The sequence below is a fragment of the Polypterus senegalus genome, chromosome 8, assembly GCF_016835505.1.
Source record: "Polypterus senegalus isolate Bchr_013 chromosome 8, ASM1683550v1, whole genome shotgun sequence".
Lineage (NCBI taxonomy): Eukaryota > Metazoa > Chordata > Cladistia > Polypteriformes > Polypteridae > Polypterus > Polypterus senegalus.
This window is the reverse complement of record NC_053161.1, coordinates 81,684,589-81,708,588: the sequence shown is the minus strand read 5'-3', so window position 1 is coordinate 81,708,588 and position 24,000 is coordinate 81,684,589. Positions and strand designations below refer to the sequence as shown.

General features: G+C 36.3%; 1 protein-coding gene across 2 annotated transcripts in view; it reads left to right on the top strand.

Annotated features, from left to right (window-relative positions):
- Positions 1-22,856, top strand: part of net1 (neuroepithelial cell transforming 1) — a 93,179-nt gene extending 70,323 nt beyond the window's left edge. The window contains exons 1-10 of one of the 2 annotated variants that reach the window (XM_039761350.1): positions 14,007-14,273; positions 18,317-18,424; positions 18,613-18,780; positions 19,685-19,747; positions 19,952-20,048; positions 20,201-20,277; positions 20,484-20,741; positions 20,894-21,064; positions 21,806-21,992; positions 22,224-22,856. In XM_039761350.1, coding sequence (XP_039617284.1) covers positions 14,181-14,273; positions 18,317-18,424; positions 18,613-18,780; positions 19,685-19,747; positions 19,952-20,048; positions 20,201-20,277; positions 20,484-20,741; positions 20,894-21,064; positions 21,806-21,992; positions 22,224-22,627 — 1,626 coding nt within the window. In that variant the 5' untranslated portion in view covers positions 14,007-14,180 and the 3' untranslated portion in view covers positions 22,628-22,856. Of the gene's footprint in view, positions 1-14,006; positions 14,274-18,316; positions 18,425-18,612; positions 18,781-19,684; positions 19,748-19,951; positions 20,049-20,200; positions 20,278-20,483; positions 20,742-20,893; positions 21,065-21,805; positions 21,993-22,223 lie in introns of those variants that run through there. The other variant, XM_039761349.1, reaches the window with a different exon arrangement.
- The last annotated feature ends 1,144 nt before the right edge of the window (positions 22,857-24,000 follow it).

Sequence of the window (24,000 nt, the reverse complement as noted above, 5' to 3'; positions counted from 1 at the left end):
AAACATATGTCCTCTTCTACCCTTTTCTGCCTGCACTTGGTGTCCTGTCCGATCCTCCTACTACATAATTATTTGCCCTCTTTAAAATAAGTACCTTAGTATAACTCAATATTCAAATCATAACAGAAAAATACTTGACATATGATGTGACATTTGTCAACTTCTGTATGAGACAGTGTATCCTTGAGTAGGCTTTCCTGGAAGAAGATATTCAAGTGTGGGTTACTACCTTGTTTTAGTTTGTAAAATGGTCAGTGTGACCCTTGAAGAAATCAACTTTTAATAGCAGATGATTTGTTGATGCTGAGTAATACAAGGCCTATACTAAGAAACAAACATTTATTAATAATGCAGATGTTTGTCTGTCTGCATGGAAGACTTATGGAACATCGGGCTAAACCTCTGGCATGTTAATCATTTTGCAAATTCATTCTGGTAATAGGCAGAACAGTATTTCAGTATATTTTTCCTGCCATTATGGATAATAAATACAGTTGGCATAATCCTCATTTTCTGCTAATTTAATTTTTGTTAGTATCCTTATATATAATTTGATACTATCCATATGTATGGTGTTCGCGTCAATACTCTGTATGTATGATGTTCACGTCAATACCTTGACTCAATACAAGTTAGAACCATGCAATGGGACTGTGCCTCTGTAGTTAGAACATAACATGGCAAATACGGACGCAGTATTGCATGATTGGCTAAGAATTTTCAGATGCTTCAGTGACGCCTCCGAGTAGAGTAAGTCAGTGTTGGTTCGAGCAAATAACAGTAAGTTCGTTTGGTTTTTGGAGCGTTGGTTTGGTGGGGCGTACTTTCCAGGACTAACATCGTCGAATGACTTAAACCTTTCGACAGCTCCGGAACCATAAGTAATTTAGAACGTATCGCCATTTGCTTGGTACGTCGAAATCTATCTTTGGGCAGTTCGGTTTTGGCATCCGTCCTTCTGACAACTATTGGCAAACTGAGTAATGACAGCTAGGTATTAACAATGGTTATTGTGTAAATTTTAGCCGATCTCATATCTACAATGACCACGGCAACATAATTATTACTCCGACTCTGATTAGAGTTGTAAAATACAGTTTATTTTGAAAAATTGTTTGCTGGAAAAAATCATATGAGGTGCGCCGAAGAGCTGAGTTCACGTATCGCAGCCTCATTTAAACAGGAAGCTTCATTATATCGGCCGAAAAGGTCTATTTTAAGCACAAATCAGTGCCATAATAACAAAATCATTTCAAGGACTTAAAAAAACAAATAATTCTTTACAGAGAAAGTATCGAATTCACAAACGTAGAATTTGTAGCCCGATTCCATCGGGTTTCCAGTCGCTAGTGGATAATAAAAAGAGCCTTGAGTAAAATACCATACAGTTTATAATCAATCTGATTAGATATCTTAAGGTTTATTAATGAAATAGCTATTAGATGCAGTCATCACAGGCTTGTTATAGCTACAGTAAATATGACAGTGCCATTCTTGTTTATATGTTAAAATTGTTATCTTCTCTGTCCCATGAGCAATTTTATTTCTTTTCTCAGTATTAAAGTTTCAACAGTAAGTCTTTGAAGCTTAAATATGCAAAGAATAAAATAGTTAAATTAAAAAGTAGAGCTTACAGTTGCTCAGATATTATATACACTACCTGTGTTGAGAAATAGAGAAGCATAGAAACTGTAGGGCACACAGCCTGCTGGTAAGTGACAGTGTCAAAAAAGTGAATTACAAAGGAAATACGTCCTTTTAGGGAATTTTCTTATTGCTTTTTGACATACTTTACTGTTAGAGAAGTAGTGATTGTAATGCGACCAAAGAGCTTAATTCCACAAGGAATGATGACAAAGAATAGCTTTTTTCTTGTAGCAAATAAATACCCATGAAGGGAAAAAATATAATATGGGACAAGTCATTAGTCATTTTTGGTCTATATGGCATTGTACTTTACTTTGTGTAGTGTTTTATGATTGTCAATCTGTGGTGTGAACATTAAAACTTAGTACAAAAAAAAAAACAAGCAGACAAGCCTAGTCCTTCCCGCAATAAAAAAAAATGCATAGGAGAATTGGATTGGGAGGAACAAAGTATAAAATTGCCCTTGCATCACAGTCAGAAATCACTTGAGCAGAACAATAACTGGAACTCACAATATGATAATGATAAAATATTCTGGAGGAGTTCCCTGCCAGTGACAGATATAAAATAGTAAGTGTGATCAGTGTTCATAGTTTGCAATATTCTAAGTGTTAACTGTACAGTTATTTTAAATTTCATTAGAAATTCCAAGAACAATTTATTTTTCCCAGCATACCCTATCTTTTCTCATACACCTAAGCCTTCCAAAGTCATACTGAGTGGAAATTTGAACACTCCCAATGTGCTACTTTCTGCTGTACTGCAACACCTTTCTCATCTGTGTATTTTGGCCATTCCAGTATGCATCTCTCATAATATTTGGTCTACTGCAGTCTAAAATAACATTCATTCCACTAAGCTCTATGCTGATTATACAAAAATAATAAGCCATTTGATATGTCTTATGACCTAAGCTTGTTTAATATATTTGAAACACTCACAGGCTAGACAATTACTTGGTCTGTTTTCACTTTAGTGCCGCTGAAAACCATATAAAAAAATGATTTTTTCTTCAAAATCTGCCTCCCACTGTAAGTGTTTGGGTGCATATATCTTTTGATCCTTCACTGAGATATCCACTTCTGATTAGCAATATACAGTTAGTGAACTTAAATTTGTACATGGTTTGGTCAAACACATTCTTTGCATGCATATATTAACAAAGTCAAAAAGAATGCAATACTTTTTTATATTTTATAAGTGTCATGACACCACTTTCAACTCTTTGTTACTAATTAAACCAAGGTCAAGGAACGTATAATTTATAAGGAAAAGGCTGTGATACTGAGCTGTCATAAATCGGAGACATGCTTTTGCCCTTTTAATCTGCATTTGCATTATACGCACTAAATGATGTCACACTCAGCTATGAACTATATGGCTTTAAAAAATACCAACACTTTATGAGCTGAATGAGGACTTGCTCTTTGTTTTGTCAACCAAGTTTTGCAAACTTTGATTAGCTCAACTCATAGCCTGTACAGCTCATATATGGCACTGTAAGGGCATACTCATACTACCATTTGTTGTTATAATGCCAAGAATTACAGTATAATACTAAGAAGCGCTTTCTTGGGTCTTTTCTGCCTACTGCTGTCAGGCAATCCAATGCTTCCTCCCGATGTACTTGTTAAATTAATTTTAAAAAATCTACACAATACACTTTTTATTGATTGATTGATTGGCTTTATTATTTGCCCTGTGAGTCTGTATCCTTATTTTTATGTTTCTGCTGCTGTATGCATCAGAATTTCCCCATGGGATTAAGTGAAAAGTCAAGTTAAATGACACCTTTTATTGGCTAACTAAAAAGATTACAATATGCAGGCTTTCGAGGTAATTCAAGCCACTTCTTCTTAATCCCATTTGATTAAGAAAATTAATCTAATCTGCTTTGGTGAATAGTCTGCTAACTTTGTTTTGTGGTTTAATAAAGGAAGTGTGCCTGTTAGGTGACATCTTCAGCAGGAACTACCATATTGCACATCCCACGGATTAGCCATGCTTTACTGTTTTCCTTATTCTTTTATTACCTGCAAATTTCTTCTTCACTGAAATGCTGTGGAGTTTCCTTACACTCTAATTAAATATCTAACCCTTTATACTTAATAGATTCAATGCTTGGCATGTGTGTGGTACAACAGCTGTATTCACTCCTCTGCAAAACATTCTAGTAATTTCTCTCTGTACTAATGACCAATACAAGGATCTTCCCAAGACAAACTCTGCACTATGCTACAGAACAACAAAATTGTATAATATCAACTGTTGTAATAAAAACCATAGTAAGAATTACATCAGTCTCCACTATGTATACATCCTGCAGTGTTTATTGCAGGCACCATAGAATGTCCCATTGATATTTCTGTTTGCTGAGCTCCTGATTCTTTTCTGTAACTAAATTCCTCTACATAAAATCTCCTTTCTACTCTCAGCACACTATTTAAACTGTTTATACAATGATGTACTTATGTTAATGTAATGGCTCTATGAACCCAATAAAATGTCATAGTATCAGAGGAAGCATTTTTGTCGGATATCCTTAGGATCCTATATGTGGAAGCCTGCTGAAAAATTAACTTTGTATCACTTTGTAGTAGTTACATGTTTGCTGTCTGACTCGTCTTGAGCTCTCCACAGTCAGAATTCACAAAGAGCTGCTGTGGCTGGTTAGCTTCTGGCTCCTGAGGAGTTAGCTGGGTTTTGTTTTTTCCACTACAAGAATATCCCGTAAATTAATCCTGTGTTACACACCTTCACCTCTCAATGTTTCTGGACTGTTTTCTTCATGTTGATCAGTGTTTCTGTTTGTTGTTCACCTTTTAAGTTGTACTTACACTGATAATTCTGTGCCTGAGCGTTTTTGTCCACAAGTAACCCCACAAAGTCTTGTTCGTTTGACAAGTCTTACCGCTCTGTGTTGGGCCAACCGTACTATGCCCTGTCCCACTTGGAAGAGGTGGGCCCAAGTACGGTTCAGTAGCATTTGGGAACAGCGTGATTGCTAAACATGTTCCTGAACATGGAAAATGGATAAGATGTAAATGATGCAACAAGTCTGATTCTCATTTTGTTCAGGACCATTTGAGTTAAAAACTGTATTTTATTCTCACAGTACACATGAACATGAATTGTAGTTGGCAAGAAAAGCTGCAGATTCCTCCCTTAACATCATTTGTCTCTGTAAAAATCTTCTTGTACGTGCAACACGATTTACAGCAAAATGCTGTGCTGTTCACTCAATAAATCTGTAAGAGGGTAGAGTGTTATCCTGCCCTACACTATTCCAAAAAAAACACAAAATAAGGAAAATCATTTTGACATGCATGCTGGTCACTCTGTGCTCGGATCTTGTTTTGGCTCTACACAAAGTCGCATGGTCATAATAAAAGCGTGCCAGGACCCAGAACTTTCACCACTGTGTGAGTGCAGGCCAGCTGGGAAGTAGGGTGGGGGGGCAATCGCGCTTGGGCATGGCACAGAACAAACCTGTCTAGTGTGAGTACACCCTTATACACTTTACCAAACAGCGAAGGAAAAAACTGAATGCAAAAACAGCCAGAGAACTACATATGTACGCTTATAAGTAGGGCTGAGATTGTATTGGGTGTAGCCTCTGCTCTCCCATTTGAGTGGAGCTTGTCTTGTCTTCTTTAAGTGGCGCTCGGCCTGTGAGTGACACTGATGTAGATGGGTAGTTAAACTGCTTGTGTTGTGTTGCCATATGAATTCATAAAATGCTTTATACCATGACTAGCTGTGCTGCTTGTCTAACACTTGTTGAAGTCTAAGTAATCAGAATAGGCCTCATGTTTTTTTTTTTATTTGATACATGGATTGTCCATTTGGTCTGGTATAATAAGACGCACCTGATCCCTTTCCCTCGTGGCATCCTTTTCCTGTTCACATAGAGCTGTTCATTTTTGCTGCTTCTTCTTGCTGATGCTCGTCATACTGATCACCGTTATATGTTGAAGTGTTTTGCTAGGAAAATACGAAAATGAATACTACCATACTGATTTAATGACTCTAGCCGAGTTGCGTTGGGGCTTTGGTTTCCTCAAATGCGCACTCATCCATTGCCCACCATGCAAAGTCATCAGTCATTAGAATTACAGCTTTAAACATGGTCCAAGCATGCATTAAAAAAATATATATATATATATATATATATATATATATATATATATAAAAAAGACATCACAATGCTGCTTTTGCTAGAATGTAATGTCTGACAACAGAATGGGCTGATAAGACTGATTTTCTTATTTTTAGACACTTATTTGGTATTTTTATTATCATTTTTATTTTTTAATCCTTCGTCTACAAGTTTTGCCTCTTTGAAATTATTCTTCCTAATATGAACAACCAGACAGATACATAGACACACTTATGTCCTTTTATTAAGGACAGGCTGATTTCTGGTTGTCGGCAGTTTCTTTTATAGGATATACTGGTAAAATTCTGTTACAACGAATATCTTTACAATGAAATTTTCATTACAACGAAGTATTTTTATGGTCCCGACAGCTTCCCCATATGACACGAGTTTATAGAAATCTCGTGAGTTTCCCCTTGGGATTAATAAAGTTATCTATCTATCTATCTATCTATCTATCTATCTATCTATCTATCTATCTATCTATCTATCTATCTATCTATCTATCTATCTATCTATCTATCTATCTATCTATCTATCACATTCAGCAGATACTTTCATTACAACGAAGTGCCCAAAAGACCTTGAACTGCCTGAATGAATCATCCACAGAGCAGTTAGTTCTGTGGCCACAGTGATCCCCAAACAGAAACATTGTACTTTTTTTTTTTTTTTCTTTCTTGGAACTTTCCTTGGACTGTTTTGGCTTTTTTGTTTCCTGCGGTTTTCAGTGATACCTTTTGCTTATTGCACGTCAATATTTGAAAAACATCCACTGGAATTTAATTCATTGTCACCTTCCTATAGAAACGGCAGACATGAAAAAACGACAACAGTTCATATTAGAAAAAAAAAACTTTACATTTTTGCAGCTTTCAGTTGCGGCAAAAAGAAAAAAAGATGTCAGTAAATTCGGAATTTCGCCATCGACACTGTCAACTTTCTTGAAAGACAGAGCAAGAAAAGAAGAAAAACGTATGTGAACTGCCTCATTTCGAAAGACATCGAAAAAGCAGTTTTTATGTGGTTCAGTGATGCTCATTCAAGAAACATTCCTATTAATGCTGCACTCATTCAAGAAAATGTGAGGTTTGTAAATACTCTTGGGACCTCCGTCAATGAAGAGCATTCCGAAGTGTGATCTCCACGTCTGTACAGGGCAATAGCAGCCTCACAGCTATGCTGCATCTCTCCGCCAAAGTAAACTGAAAGATCTGGATGGGTGATGCAAAGTTAGGAGCACATAAATTGTAAATTTAGATAACAGGATTACTTGGTCACTGAACTGGCCACGACCCTGTCTGACTGCTGTGTCTGTGTATAGCAGAGTGGCAGATCATGCTACAATAAATAAGTGTCCCGTTCCTGTTTCAAGCTGAATAAAGCTGGTTTTGCTGAAGTACTGAGGCTCAGCCTTGTGTTTTGGGGTGCAAGACAGGGACTCACAGCTCGACCTCTCTTTTATGATTTGCTTCTGTGGCTCTTCACTGCACCGCTGTGAGCCTCCTATTGCCCTGCCCCAGCAACGGACAAATAATCTTCCACAGATGCTGCAATCGCGCTTCGGAATGCACTTCAGCGTGTCGTTCCCATTGGGTTGGGGGGTCTCAAAAGAGTTCAGAAACCTCAGAAAATGAAGAAGGAAAGGATGACTCGGCTCCTGATTGATAACTGTGCTGCCCACAACATGCTTCCACATTTAGATAATGTTCGTGTTGAATTCCTTCCACCCAATTGCACAGCAGTGTTTCAGGCATTGGATTTGGGCATCATTCACACCCTGAAAGTGTATTATCGCAAGGAAATGCTGAGAAAATTTCTCGGCAGCATAACTTGTAGGCAGGAGGAAATTAAAATTAATGCAAAAGAAGCTATTGAAATGATTGCAAATGCCTGGATACAAGTTAAAGAAAGCACTATAGTAACAAATACAGAATCTCATTAAAACAAAATTTTCGTTAGAACAAAATATTTTTTAGGTCACTGGGAGTTTGTTGTAACGGAATTTTACCTGCATTCACTGTTAACGTTTGCAGTGCACCATATATTGGAATATATTTTGTAATGAATGTAGCAATAAAACGTGTTGCATTTTTCATCTCAACAGATGGCACATCACAAACATTAGCACTGCTTTTATGAATCCTATACTAAATGGCATGTAACAGAGACATGGAAACCGGACAGACAAACAAATACCTAGACGCATGTCCTTTCATTAAGGTGGATGAGTCTTTTAGTTATTGGTACAGTATTTTACAGATTTTTGAGTTACTCCGCACACTGTATGTCTAGTGCCACCAAATATAGGAGTGAGCTGATATTTTTCTTTTTAACTGGACAAATAACTCAGTTAAAAAGATAAATTTCTTTATAAAAAATTCAGGTACTCCTATTAAATGAAAACAAATATGTTATATGAAGTAATCTCTCATCGATCTTAAACTTAATCTGCAAATAAATATTGCAAGGGGGAACACCTCAGATTTTTCTTCCTGACATCCGACCCATATATTTTAATTAATTTTACCTCTCCCTGATTTAATCACTGGATCAAGAATATTTCTTAAAAAAAAAAAAAAATCATTAAATGTTTTATTTAACATTGTGTGACATATGGGTGGATGTCTTTCAATTAAATCCTAAACTGTTGTGAAAAGATATCTGTGTCATCCCTTTACCAAAAAGGAAAAAAGGTGTTTCATGCTTGTGTGATTCATAAGATTTGATCAGTGTTAAAAGCATGAGTAGGCCTTGAGTAAAAATAATATTTACAGTTTGTTTTGAAGAGGCGTGTGCTGTTGATATAGGATAGATATTGAAATAGGCGATGTCTAACGTATTCAGAATTAGACGCATGCTGACTTTACTGTTCAACAGCCCACTTTTTTGCGTTCACATCAATACAAGATAAACATGCAGTAAGAAGTATTTGATGAGAATGGAAATTTAATCCTTCATACAGTAGCAAGAATATTGCAGATTTGAAATTAGATTCCTGAAAAATGCAATGTTTAACAAATTTGAAAAGAAGTAGCTTATATAATCTGATAATTTGCTGATATTTCAAATTTTAACATTTTTTTCTGAGAGTCTGTTTGGTATCAGGGTTGGATGTTATTTGTATACGGCAAGGCTGTCAAACTCAAACTTTGGGTACTACTTCGGTGGATGGCTTTCAGTCATCAGTTACATCCAACTCCATAATCACAGGCAAATTGACACTTTTAATGGAATGTCTTTCATAATTACGCAATGTATTTTTCTAGAGGCGAAAATGTATCAAAAATGACAAATTGACCCGTGGTATCAAATTTAAAAAAAAAAGGCTGTCGCCTTTTTGCTGTTTCTGTCTTGATTTCTTACTCTGTCTGTATTCTTTTACATTTTAATCCACGTTCTTCTCTTAATTGTGTCATATTTTGTTTAAAAGTGATAGTTGACGAAGATCAAACAGAAGTACAAATAGTAATGTCTCTGGAGTAGCTTTTTAAAATGTGTCATTTACTTACTCATCTTTAAGCAGCTTCTGCAGTGTTTGTACAGTATGTGTGCCCATATGTATTGTGGCAGACGGCCAGGGATCCTGCCCCACTGGGACACCTGGAGCAGGGAAGGACCGGGAGAAGGGCAATATATTTCCCTGGGTACAAGAAGGCAGCCCCCCTGGATTCCATCAGGGCCACCGATATGAAGCTGGGAAGCTCAACCCTGTGGGGTCCGTGGCCACCTGGACGATCCTGGAGGACAGAACGTCCGCCACACCACGAAGTGCTGCCAGAAGGAAAACCAAAGACACTTGGAGTGCTTCCGGGTACTCATGTAACACTTCCGCCACACCAGGAAGTGCTGCAGGAGGTCCATCAAGGTGCACCTGGAGCACATCCGGGTGCAATATAAAAAGGGCCGCCTCACTCCATTCGGAGAGCCGGAGTTGAGTAGAAGAGGATGGAGCTTGCAACGGGAGGAGTAGAGGCGGCAAAAGGAAAGAAAGACAAAAGGACTGTGAGCAATATTGGGGGTTTTGTGCACTGTATGTGTTGTGTAAATAAATGGGTGTACATTTAGACATCTGGAGTCCGTGTCTGTCTGTGTCAGGGGCTATCTTTTACAGTATGAAAAGCTCAACTACAACCATCATGTCTTGTTTGTTGTTGCCTGTGTATGGTAATACTTTGGCAATCAAGTGAGCTTTTTTTGGTAATATTGCCATTTCTCTCAAATATTTTTGCTTTTGAATCAACTTACCTTCTAGTTCACTTTCCCCAGTCTTTCATGATTATTTTTAGCACTTTCCCACTTTTTGACATTTTAATTATTTAGTTAGTTTTGCTTTTGTTTTTTTGTGTGCTATTTGGATTCTGCTTCTTAACTCGTTACCATTCCTGATAAGCCCACTCCAGGCAGCAACATCGCCTTAACTAAAGGTTTAACATGGGAGAGCAGTGACAACAAGGTTCTAGTGACAGTGTGCAGTACCTGTTTTATTATTAAGTTGATTAACAGATCTCTAATGTGCTCTCAGAATTCATGTATATATATTTATGTATATAAAAGTGGCTAAGAAATAAAATACCTATTTTTAAACATTTATATGTCGACATCCTGCTGTTCCACCAGGCTGTGCATGTGAGTAAGTTTTTTTTGGTTTACTTTAATCCTGTTGGCAATCACTTTGCTCTAATGCCAGTTCCCTCAGATTCGGTAGATGACTTCACTTTACACAAAGCCATCATTTCTGTCTTCCCAGTTTTGTGATCATAATTAGAACCTTTTAGTAAAAGTTTGCAATGTTAAACTGCAGCTGTGTACTATAAATGCTCTGTCACAGTAAAAAGCTGTCCCTTTTTCCATTTCTTGAGCTGCTTCACTTTTTGTGTGCAGCTTATATGTTCTCCTAGGTGTCTTTTTTGCCAGGTTTTTATCCCACAACCCAAACACATTCAGCTTAGGTTAATTGGTGCTCTAATTAAGTAAAGGGTGTGTGTGTAAGTGGCTGCCTTAATGTTGTGCCCCGCCATGGTTCAAGCTTTGTGTTCAGTGTTGCCAGAAGAGGCTGCAATTCCAGTTATAATCTTAAGACAATCGGTGAATGACTTCTGACTTTACATTTTAGCACTGATTTTGTTTTTAATTGATGTTAATGAACCCACTGTTCTTTCTCAATATAAGATTGACATATGTGATAGATGTTGCAGAGCATGATGAAGATGGGTGACACATTTTTGTTTTATTGTGTAAAAATAAGTGATCTAAATGTTGGTTGAATCTGAAGTTAAGATAGTACTAGATTGCTGTTACAGGGTGTCAGTGTGGAGTGAGTTAGTGGTATATTTTCAGTTTTTCAATAAGTTGTCAGGGTCACTGAAGAATAGCCACTTTCCTGGACTAAATCCACAATTTTTCTATTAAGTGTAACCAGATATCATAAAACTATTTGTGATGTGAAAAGAATTTTCTTTGATTCTTTGTAAACTGGTGTATTCAAATGTTAATGCCTTTTAAATGTTAAACTGTGGCACATCTGGCCAGGTCTCACCTTCTTACTGCCAACTATAAGCCTGCTATTGACAGTGGCAGTTTTCATTATCCAGGCCAGAAGTTCTTGTGTGTGTTTGGGGGGATGGTTATTTATTTATTGTAATATACATATACTTTTTCTTCTTTTGAGCTTCTGTAAAATTTTAAATTCCCTTGAGATGAAATAAACACTATCTAATCTAATGTAAGAAACCAGGGTACACAGAGAAACCATTTGTGGACATATGAAGAACAAGCAAACTCAAAGCAGTTGCCAGACTGGAACTAACTACTAGTCCCTGGACTTAGAAATAGCAGCAAGTGCCATAGTGGTACCATACTGCCTGCATTTATACATTATTAATAGCAAATTAAAATCATTTTTTTCTGTTGGGCTTGGAATTACTTATTGCAAACAAAAATATTTTGGAGGTTTGTAATATCAGTAGAGTAAACGTTCTTGATCAAGAACCCTAAATTGGATTTAGTGGGTTTGAAATTGCATGTAGGAATTATATTGGAAGGTTTGGTGGTAGGGTTTTTTTTTTCAGTTTTTAAATTTATTTATTTATTTTTTATTTAAAAATATGGTTTGGTGTGTAGCATTTTTTGAACAACTTTATGATTTTTCTGAAGCAACTGTTACTCTGTAAGTCAGTGGATCATAGTGTCATTTATGTGATATATCAAGATAAAAGTTTTAATAGCATTTTTGTCATTCTTCTTTATAATTATTTGGCTGTAAACTAAGCATTTTTTTAATATGTACATAAAAAATATAATCTGCATAAACTACATATTTTACGCACTTATATGTTAACACCCTGCTACTCCACCAGGCTGTGCAAGTGAGTAGTTTTTGTAGATGTGTTTCAGTCTTGTAGGCAAACTCTTTCCTTTCATGCTTGTTCATGCATATGCTGTGTAGATGATTCTTTTTTTACAGAAAGGTATCTTTCCTGAATTCCAGTTTTGTGTCAGTTGCCACTTAGATATTTTCTCAATAATGTAATTTTCCTTTTATTGTGACTGTGAATATTAGCTTGCAATGTAAACCTTACTCCACCCATTCCCTGAACTTGCTTTCTTCAGTACTAAGGTCACTATGAGTGACATCAGCAGAAACATACTGGTAAGATGCCTGCCAATCACAGACCAGACTCCTGCACATCTCAATTCCATACTTGCCATGTAAAAGGAAACCTGAGCACTACAATAAGAATTCACCTCAGAGCAGAGCACACAAAAAGCATTCCAGGCAGGACTTGAACTGGGGGTCCAATTTTATGAGAGTAGCAACATTACCTACTTTTGTATTTTAAAAATAAAATCAAATATGTGTTCAAAAAATATTTGCTTCACATGATCAAATTCAATTTCATCCATCCATCTATCCATTTCTTTAATCTGCTTATTTCAATTTATGGCCACAGCATGGTGTAAGACTATCTCGGCAGCACTGGCATTAAAACAGGATCCATCCCTGATGAGATGCTTGTCGGACACGGTCCTTGAAGTTGCTATGATCTACAAAATCAATTTCACAACTCATGTGGTGGACTGACTTCCATTCCAGGGTGATTTTCTTCATTGTGTCTGGTGCTTCTTAAAGAGGCTTTGGCTCCCTGTGATTCCTGTAATGGAATGATAGGGTTTAGAAAACAGACAGATGGATTTGGTTATTGATAAAGTACCTATTAAATATACTGTATTTGTGTCTGAAATAATCCCACATATATTCAAAATGTTTAGTATAATTAGAAGGACATGCCTTACAAATTAAGGTTTAATTCAAGCTTACACTCGAGACAAAAAATAACTTTTTTCTCAACACCGTAAACATTTTTTTATCTGATGTATTTTACTCCTGTGAGCTTTTTGAACAGTCATAAAACATAGACTGTGTGAAACTTTAGAAAGCCTGTTCCAAGATATGTGCTTTATTTTTAGCATACTGGAAAAAATTCTTACTTAAATAAATAAACATGTATATATTTGGCATATTCCTATGGCAAGTGTCTGGCATCCAGTGGCATGTTATGTAGACATGCAGACAAAAAAAAAAAGAGAGAGCACAGCATATTGTATTCAGCATGTACGACAATTGGCAGAGCCCAAGTAACAATGAAAGGCTGCCTATTAGCTGTCATCCTGTGTGATTAGAACAATGAGCTGTTTCTGACAGAAGAGGGTCATTTTGTCTGGTAGTCCTAGCTCATTTCCTTGTGCTTAATTCAGTGACTGATTTGCATTCCAGTGCCCTGAATTCATTTTTATTTTGATTTTTTTAGGCCCATTAGTGCAGCTTGTCATTAGCTTCTTTTTTACAAATATATCCATAAAGGTTTAAAATGAAAAAGTAAAAGCAATGTGTACATACAATAATTGTCTTTATAAACATAACATTTCGGAATTGAATGGGAAGGCGTATTCCACAATTCCACTACAGTTGTTAAAGTCTCTGCCTGATTTTCTCACTCTCTCTCTGAAAAGCCAGTATTCTTTATCAGTTACTTGGTAAGATCAAGTCATATTTATATGAGGGTGGACTGTGGAGAGATTTCCACCCCCCTTGGTTTGCAGCTGTTGGCTGACAGTTGATGCTGAGGGGGCAGAACTAGTTGAACTCCCTTTAACCACTCCTCCTTTAGTAAAGTCCTGTGCACTTAGTTTTCTCTGTTACTCGAGAGTAGAGGCCAGAGAGGATTAAGAAGCATCAATCTGCTGAGCTTGGAGGAGGAGGAGGAGGAGCAGCAGAGTTCAGGGATTTTACATTTGGCTTTCAGACGTCCTTATACAAGAAAACTTCATGTGGAACTGCCTATAGGAAGCACCTTAAGGGATTTTACAAAGAATGGTGGCTTACGATGAAATTGGAAGCCTGTTGCCAATTAAAAGGACACTACAAGTCATAGACATTCAAAATCAGTCCTCTAAAGAATCTGAGGTAAGAAGAAAATACAACTGAAAGGGATTACAGTATGCCATAAAGGTGTTCTTTCTAAGCAGACAGTCATTTCTTTTCAGAAGTGAATGACTGAGCAGCAGTTTCCCTTTACTGCGTTTCACTTGTAAAACAGACTATGACCCGAAGTTATAATCTGTGACGAGCATGCCGGACCTTATCTGTTAACATTTATGCTCATGATTGCTGAAACAGAATGGTGCAATTGTGTTACTAAGCAAAAACTGGCGTGTTTGGCTGGTGGCTATTTGGAATTCCTATACATCTTTTCTTCGTAGTGGCTTTTAATTTTTTTAGTCTGCATAATAGTACTTGTTAAGCAGGATTTCTGTTAAGTGAAGGGAAAAGAGTTTTATGAGCCCCTTCCTTTAGAAGTCTGGATTCTTGCGGATGGTAAATTACAGACCAGTGAACTGAAAAACTATCAGATTGAAAAGCTCACTACTTCATTTAAATAGCTTTGAAGTCTCCATTTTAGGACAGGGGTTCACTGCTTGACCTGTGAGTCAAAGGGGGCTTTAAGTGGCAGACAGACATTAGCTTCCCATTTGACACACAGTGGTTTTGTTCTTTGTTAATTACCATCAAAATCAGTTCTGTCTTAGTGCAGATTTCCTTCTCTTTTTTATGTAATTGACAGGAAAGGGAACTAAAGTGTTTCCACACTATGATCATTCACAATTATTTGAATTTTCAATGTATTACTGAGTAATACAATGTGTTACCTAACTTGCTTTAGTTGTTATTTCTCCTGGGGCAACGGGCAGATTCTTTTTAAAGTGTCATGTTACTTTACAAAGCAATCTTTTTTTGCAGAAGATTTTATGAAATGGCGTGCCTTTTCTTATGGGAAGTGTAAAATAGTTTTTTATTTCATTAAATTAACAATGGAGGAATAAGCTTGTGCACTTTTGAATACCACCAAAGTTATTTCTTTGTCTGGCTTATTGTGAACTTTAGTTCAAGTTAAATTTACAGTCTATGTCTTTATGTCAAATGAAATATTCCTAAGCACAATTGCAAGAGAGACTACTTTGCAACTAAGAACATTTAAGGTACATAAAAAAAGAACATAAAAGGTGTCATTTTGCTTGACTTCTCACTACAACTAAGAACATGTAATTTATAGGGAATTCATAAAATAAAACGTGTTTGTGCGTTGCTGACACATAAAGTATACTCTTCCATATGGTTTAAAGTGATAGAGTAACCATTGACACCCTACATTGTATGACTTGACCTTTTATTAGGGATCATTATCTGCTTTGCTGCAAGAGGTGTTGATAAATGCTGCTGTACTTAGTGTTTGTTTTGGAAAGGCTGGGATAGGAGGGTTTCCTGAGCTGATACTATGAAGTACATAAAGGAAAGTCACAGGCTGGTTCTTGTGAAGAGTGCCTGCTGAAAATGACTACGTTTAAAAGCCAAACTGGCCTGAACATCATTAATCAAAATGTGCAGTGTTGGGCCGGATCTGGGTGGCTTCCTGCAATAGGCAAAGAGGACTGTCCCCCAGAGGACACATGAACAGGTATCAAAAGCCGCTATAATTAATGGCACAGGTTCCCACCCAGCAGTGTTCTGTTTTTTCAGGGATTTTTTTATATCAGGATGTGTGTTAAGAATCCAACATATTCATCATTTTCTTTGGTTTCATTCCAAATAGAAATTAATGTTTTAACTTTTGCTTGCCCCTGATGTGGCTGAGGAAACCTGTTTGTGAGTAGTAGCAGCACATCTCCAAAGTCCTTAAATGCCACATTGTGCAGTCTAGATGCCACAAAGTTGATCATTTCTCTCAGGCTTGATTTTAATTTACCATCAAGAACTCTCAAAACACTGGATTTCAATCCCTTTTGTGAAGACATTAATTTTTGAGAACAGACTGAATGCTAATAGTTTAAATACATTTCAGTAGTGTTATTCCTAATACATTATTAGTCTATGGATGGTGGCAATATTGATAATTATATTTGAATTATCTCATTAATATTATTGAAGAAAAATAAACTACTCTTGCATACTGCCTAGGGCAAGTTTAGTTTTCTCCAACTTATATGGTCTTGTTTAGAATTTTCTGTGCTTGCACAGATTCAGTGAAAGTGTTTCATATTTTACTGTGAGAGAAAGGTTTTAAACAGTCTTGTGTATCACATAGAAAGCCAAAAAGGCCAGCTCAAGTCCAACAACAAGATCCTTTACCAAAAGTTACACTTTGGGGATTAAAAATGTTTGATTGATGTTAAGGAATTTTATATAAATGATGAAAAAGTTAATAATATAAAATATTGTTTTCATTGTGTATTGTATTCATACTATCATTAGGAGATAGCTATTATGCTATCCATCTTTTTGTTACTGCCATTTTGGGAGATATCCACTAATAGTAGCGATTCAGTGGTATACTTGGAGCATTTCATAGGGTTGAGAGATTAAAGATTGTTCCAGTTCCACAGTTGCTCTCGGGGATACTTTACGCCTGCAGAGTTGGTTGTGCAGTTGTTGTACTCCTTCACGTTCATTTTGGTAGTTTAGGGGCTTGGGGGGACAAATGAAACTATCTTCACTGAATAACAAGCAAGACAGTGATTTGTACTAAAATTAAATCCCATACAACACAAAAAAAGTCAAGTGGTTAGACTGATTTTTAAGATTGTTGCACAGATTTAGCACACAGCTAAATGAAAAGTAAAAGTTTTATGTATTGCCTTTGTAGGCAGGAAGCCGAGCATCTACACTGTAATGTTACATACGCCAAACAAAAGTGGCTCTTGTTTGGCCTGAATGCACACATTATGAACAGGTTCATGAATACAGTGACCTTTATTTTGCAATTATACCAAGATCCTATGTGCATGTAGGCAAACTCATTTTTTAAGACTGCACTGAGTGTTGCCTTTTGTTTACTGTATTTAGCAGACTAATAAGCTGGTTCTTGTCCTGTGACTTTGGCTGATATTTTCTGAAACACAATCCGTGTTTTGACTGTCTTGAAAAGGAGATTTCCTTGTTTGCAACTCCTCATTAATGTAGCAACTGAAACCTGAAAAAAATAACAGACTGAAAATCAGGACTTTGCACTAACAAAGACATAAGGTTTCTATATGAGGCATTTTGTTTAATAATACGCTAGTCTTAGTTGTGTGTGTGTGTATGTGTGTATTCTTTAGGAGGGAGGGCTATTGCCTTGAGGCTAAACTAAATCCCAGAACAGTTTTTACCTTGTAAAAGGCCATGTCTTAACCTGTTCAAAGTCCATTAGATTTGTTAGTTGTTTTTCGGCAGCTGGATCTTTATAGCTTCAAAAGTGTTACCTTTCTCACGCAAGGGTATGTTTTCAAACACAACAAGGTCTGTAAGAAAAGAAGTACACACAATCCATGATTTGTGAAGCACTATATTTCCTTACTCATTCATTTTTGTATACATCCTAAATGTATTTTTTCACGTAATATCCGTTTTCTTTTATGCTTAAAACGCAGTATAGCTAAAATTATTGTATATTACCATATTTTATGTTTTGTTTTTTTTAACGTTCCACATTTTAGGATATTTATTTACACCCACTCTTATATACTACATATCATTTGAAAACCATTTTATCCTATTGTACAGCAAGATCCCATAAGTTTTAGCAAGCATTTGCTGCATCAGTTGCAATTTCCATATGGCAGCCGGGCACACAACCAGATGCATACCAGACATGCCTGTAACCTTTTTACCCTAAGTAGAAATAAGAAGAGAGCATTATAACACAAAAGACTCATTTGTTCATAGTCTGTTTAAACCAGCTGTTGAATATGACTGATTTCCGGAGCTGCTTATGGAAGGATCTACTTTATTAAAGTGAACCAAGAAATTTAGCAAAACTCAAAGGTAGCAATTGGCAGTGAACTAGTTTTAATTAATCCAGTTACAGAAAGTATGACAGTAAAAAAATAAATGCTCTGTGTTTAGCCATGTTGATTAAATCTCACAAGTATTAATGAAGATTTTTCTTAAACATTATTCCTGTGTTTTTGCAGGAGCCAAGTCACAAGCGGGTTCGCCCCCTCAGCAGGGTGACTTCACTGGCTAACCTAATCTCACCTGTAAGAAATGGCGCTGTCAGGCGCTTTGGACATACAATCCAGGTGTGTATATTGCAGTTTTTGTTTTTTAATGCGATGAGTTAATTCTTTAACTAGCATGCTAAAGTAGTTTTTGGAATCAATGTACCCCTTTCAATTGTGCATTTCCAACTATTGTATTGAATAATTTTTGGTTTAAATGGCTAAAAAAGCATTTATTAATTATTTAGATTTTTTCTTTCTTTCTATAGTCCATCTCTTTCCGAAGTGACAGCAAGTCACCAAATAGTTCCCAGAAGTCCTGCAGCAAAGCAGCGGCACCCACCCCACCAAAACGACGCAATAGCACCCTTTGGTCTGAGACACTTGATGTTAACAAAAAGGGAACGTTTTCAGCCAAAGAAATCAAAAGACAGGAGGTATGATCATAGTGACTATGTTACAGGTCACAATAATCCAAATTAAGAAACATTATGTTACATAGGAGTGAGTTTATCCCAGTTTGAGTTTATTTAAATGTGCTTATATACATAACAAAAATGGAACTGATTGATTTCTAATTCAAAACTTAATAGTTAGTATTTCTTTTAGTCTGGCCTAAATCCAACTTTAGCAGCATCAATATTTGCTCCAGTGTTTCCCAGACAGTGTATGGTGTGACACAGTGGTGCAGTAGCTAGTATTACCACCTCATGGGTCCAGCTTACTGGGTTGGAATTCCACACATGGTCATTGGCCAGTGGTTTTTGAATGTTCTCAACCCTCCACCACACACGCACACACACACACACTGGGACTTTCAGTTTGGTTAAATGGCAAATCTAAGCTGACCCCAGTATGAGTGTGGGTGTGTGAATAAGCAGGCGCTGCAGTGGACTGGCTCCTTGTCCAGGGCTGCTTCCTGCTTTGCTGGCAATGCTGCCTGAAATGATTTCCCCAACCAACCCATCCCTGGCGACTGTGAATTGGATTAAGCAAGTTAGAGAAAGAAATGGGATGAAAGACACCTCAGTAATGAAAGTGCTGATTGTATGAACATATTTGTATTGCACCACTGCAGATTCTTGGGGTTGTTTTCACAGACCTGTAGAATCCACTGTGCACTGACAAGTTTCTCTAGCTAATTCAGTTAATCCAAACAAACAAAACTGTAGTGAAACAGCTTTGGAATGGCTTGCAAAATGTATTAGTGATTAGTATTATTTAATTATTATTAACAAATATTAAGGAAAGTGGCCAATTAAAGCATTAACAAGTTTTATCAGATATTGAAGGTGTATATTTTATATTTAGAATGTTCATTTTTTCTTCCTCACCCTTTAGACTATTTTTGAACTGTACAGAGGAGAACAAGATTTAATTGATGACCTGAAGTTGGCTCGAAAGGTAAGTCATTTTTGACAATAAATCTACTCCAGTTAACATTGCATACTAATTTTGGATATCAGTAATGATGCCAACAACATCCTTATTGTTTTGCAAATTGAGCTTCTTTGCTGCAACACATACTTAAACATTTGCTTTTAGCACATACAAGTACAGTGATACAAGTGCAAGTCCTAAGTCCTTTTTAAATATATTTACTTTTAGGCTTACCATGACCCCATGCTGAAGCTGTCTATTATGTCTGAGGATGAACTGACTCAAATATTTGGAGATCTGGATTCCTATATCCCCTTACATGAAGGTAAGCACTTTACAGATAAATGCAGATCTGCCTTACCGTTACTTTGATGGGGAAGTGATAGTAAGTGTCAAGGTTAAAATGCTTGTTAGATAATTAATAAGGGATATAATATAGTTTTGGATTGTAAAATGTGATCTTTCTTCTTATCTAAGACCTTCTGGAACAACTCACAAAAGCTACAGATCCAGATGGGACAGTGGGGCAGATTGGACATATATTTATTAAATGGGTAAGTCCTGACAGTTACTTTTCTGTTCCTGGTTCTCTTTTGTCCTTGGCTTGTATTAAGTGGGTTCAGTAATAGATAGTTTATTGTAATTGTTTTATTTATGAAGCAGAGGGAAAAGTAGAAGATACTGCATGAAAATGTACTTTTTTAAATTAAAATTTTAAATCACTTTGATGAATGCCTCTCTTCATTTTTTTGACTTTTAGCTGCCAAGACTCAATGCATATAAAAAATACTGCAGTAAACAGCTGGCAGCAAAAGCATTGCTGGATCAGAAAAAGCAAGACCGCAGAGTTCAGGACTTTCTCCAGCGATGTCTCGAGTCCCCGTTTAGCCGAAAACTCGACCTCTGGAGCTTCCTGGACATTCCACGGAGCAGACTGGTCAAATATCCCCTGCTTCTGAAAGAGATTTTAAAGCACACTCCAAATGACCATTCGGATATTGAGACGTTGGAAGAAGCTGTAAGTTTCTTTCATTTCATGTCATGTCATGTATTAGACACTGCATTTGCGTTATTAGTTAACTAACTCAGTTTACAGTTCAGCTTTTTTGTTTATAGAATGTTTTTGTGACCACTAAAATCATGTTTTTTTCTGTATGTTTATTATTTTAGATTTCAATAATCCAGGGTGTACTTTCTGACATCAATGTAAAGAAAGGTGAATCTGAATGCCAGTATTACATTGACAAATTAGACTACCTTGATGAAAGACAAAAAGATCCACGAATAGAAGCCAGTAGGACACTGTTGTGTCATGGAGAGCTGAGGAATAAGAGTGGAACTGTAAGTATTTTTCTTATGTATTTAAAGATGTTTGTTTTAATAAAAGACACAGAGCAGTAGTGATGATGGGACTGTTGTGTTGTTCAGTTACGTTCAGAAGAACTACCTGATAAATTGTTGGCAACAAGTCCCCAAAAAATAAACCAAGCATATTTATATTGTAAAGATTATCATGACAATATTGCTGTGGCATTAGGTATGCACTACAAGGAAAGCTAACTGTAACATTGTTCTAAGTGGAGCTTTGTGATTTGTGCTGGAGAGAAAAGGGCCTATGTTTAGGATGTTTTGTATATGTTAACATACTGCATTTTTCATCAAACATTTATAATTATTTGAGATAACAAACTGATGGCAAATTCATAGCATAAAACGATGAAGATCAAAATATGTGTAAAACTAAACTCTTTTACTGGAAAATAATGTATTCAAAGACAAAGTCCAGTGGTCAAGAAGTTCATTCTAACCAGGTTAAAAAGATGCAGATTAGTTACTTCAGTTTTCTGCTTAGGAGCCTGCAGGTGCTTAATGGAGATAAACAGACTTTAAGGAATAGAAGTATGAGAACAAAACAATCCAGAGCATGTGAAACATTGCCTTATATGAATACATAAGTGTTTAAAATGTTAACACAAATTTCAGACTTACAACCAACTGTGTGTTAAGTTGTTCTTTATGTGAAGAATTGTAGTCCAATGAGCTTTTAAAATAGTTGTTTTCTTCTCCTTTTTTTATCCCCAGAAACTGTATGTATTCCTTTTTCAAGACATCTTGATTTTAACCAGGCCGGTGACCCGTAGTGATCGGCCTTACTACCAGGTTTATCGTCAGCCAATTCCAGTAGAAGAACTGGTTCTGGAGGACTTACAAGATGGAGATGTTCGAATGGGAGGCTCATTCAGGGGAGCTTTCAGTAACGCAGACAAAGGTAGGGCCAGACTGTATGAAGAATAAATGCTTTGAGCAGTACCCTTTGATAATCACTTTTTAAAGAGCTGAGTAAGAAAAGGAAAAATAAGGAATCTTTGCAAATAAAAAAAAAACTTTAAAAGAAGCCCTTAAATGTTTTTTCCCCCGATTTAAAGCTGAAGTCATATACAGTAACATGTCATTTTTAGCCATCTTCTAAAAAATGTTTTATTTTTTTTTTTTATTTTAGCCAAAAACATCTTCAGAGTGCGATTCCAAGATCCATCTCAGGGCCAGTCACATACCTTGCAAGGGAACGACATATTCCACAAACAGCAGTGGCTCAACTGTATCCGTGCCGCTATTGCTACACACCAGCAAAACCATTCTCCATTGAAGGAGAAACAAGAAACTGTAGACACCCACGAACAGAACTCCCGGGTGGGAAGCATCAAGGAGAAGCGGCGGGAGTCTGTTCTGTCTGGAATTGTTCATATGGAAGCAGATGAGATTTCTGAATCAGGGTCTGTTCAGGATGACACAACAGAGGAGACTGAAAACCTACAAGTGGCTGTCAACAAGACGCCACCAGTTCACAAATCAAAAAAGGACAAATCCCAATCAGGGGGCAAAAGAAAAGAAACAGTTGTGTAAATAGCGTCTGTTGCTGCACTCCAGTGAATTGTTGTATTTATAAGTGTTACAGTTTTGTTTTGTCTCAAGAAATGTAATAATTTCTTTTGTTTTTTTATTTTATTTTTCATGATGGCAGCTACATTTGTCGAGTCTGTTATACTTTCTGTATAACATTAGGGTTTGTTTTTAAAGTTGTGAACTTTTACTTAAAAGTATTCCAACAGTATGCCAATTTCTGAAAAGTGAATCTGATCATCTAAAACCCCGTTTTTCAGTGTAATAAATGAGCACATACCTATTAGATTTACACACGTGCGTTGAAGTGTGTCCATGGGTGTAATTTGCAGCCACAAATGATTTCCTTAATATTGTAAATAAGTATTATAGCCGTTATTACACTTTGGAAAATATGGATCAGATAAAAAAATGAGCTTGTTCATTCTGTAAATTGTTTGATGTAAATAAGGGGTCACTATAGAGCATGCTGTGTTTTTTTAGACTGTACTGGAACACACTGTCTTACAAATGTAAATAGACATTCCTTCTTATATGGACTTTCTTTCTAAGCATATTAATGACCTTGAATCATATTATTTGTATTTTATAATTGAATTCCATATTTTATTATTTTTTTAAACAATTTTAAACAAGCAGTTGTAGAGAAGATAGATTAGATTTTTTTTTTTCCGTATTGCCCTTTTTTTTTTTTTTTTTTGTATATTGTTAAAACCAACAATCTGAGCCATGGTAATACTGAGCCAAAAGTGTTCACCATAAAGCCAAACAAACTCATTCAGAGTCGCATCTTGCATGTGGATTTGTGTTTTTGGACTGATGTTGTTACTGCAAGCATGGAAAATATATATATTTATATATACAGTATATATGTATATATATATATTTTTTTTGTGGAACTACTGAGAGAAGCTGTGTACAGAAGACTGATTAGAAAAGGTAGCTGATATGTTGATAAAGGTTAGTGCATCTAGTTTTTAAAATGTAAAAAAGGTTTCGAGTGTTGCTCTTTTTTGTGAAGGGCTATGACTTTTAAGCTCAGATGAAGGATTTTGTTAGAGAAATGAGTGACTATGAGCTTTAAGAGTGATGGGATTTGCATGTGAGGAAGGTGAAAGGAGAAGGATATGGTACGTTGTAACTTACATTACTTGTAAGTAAAGAAGGCTCGAGGAATGTGCAGTTTTCAAATTGTGGTATACAATATCAAGAGATGAAGTACAATAAAATTAAGTGTTAGCAGAAGTCAAGCGTCACCTTTTCCTTTTTTTTTTCTTGTGTTAATCGCCTGCATTTATCTTTCAGTGGTCTGATGTTATTTCCATGGTCTGGGTTTCTGCCTTGTGCACATTCCACCCTGATGGTTATTTTGTACA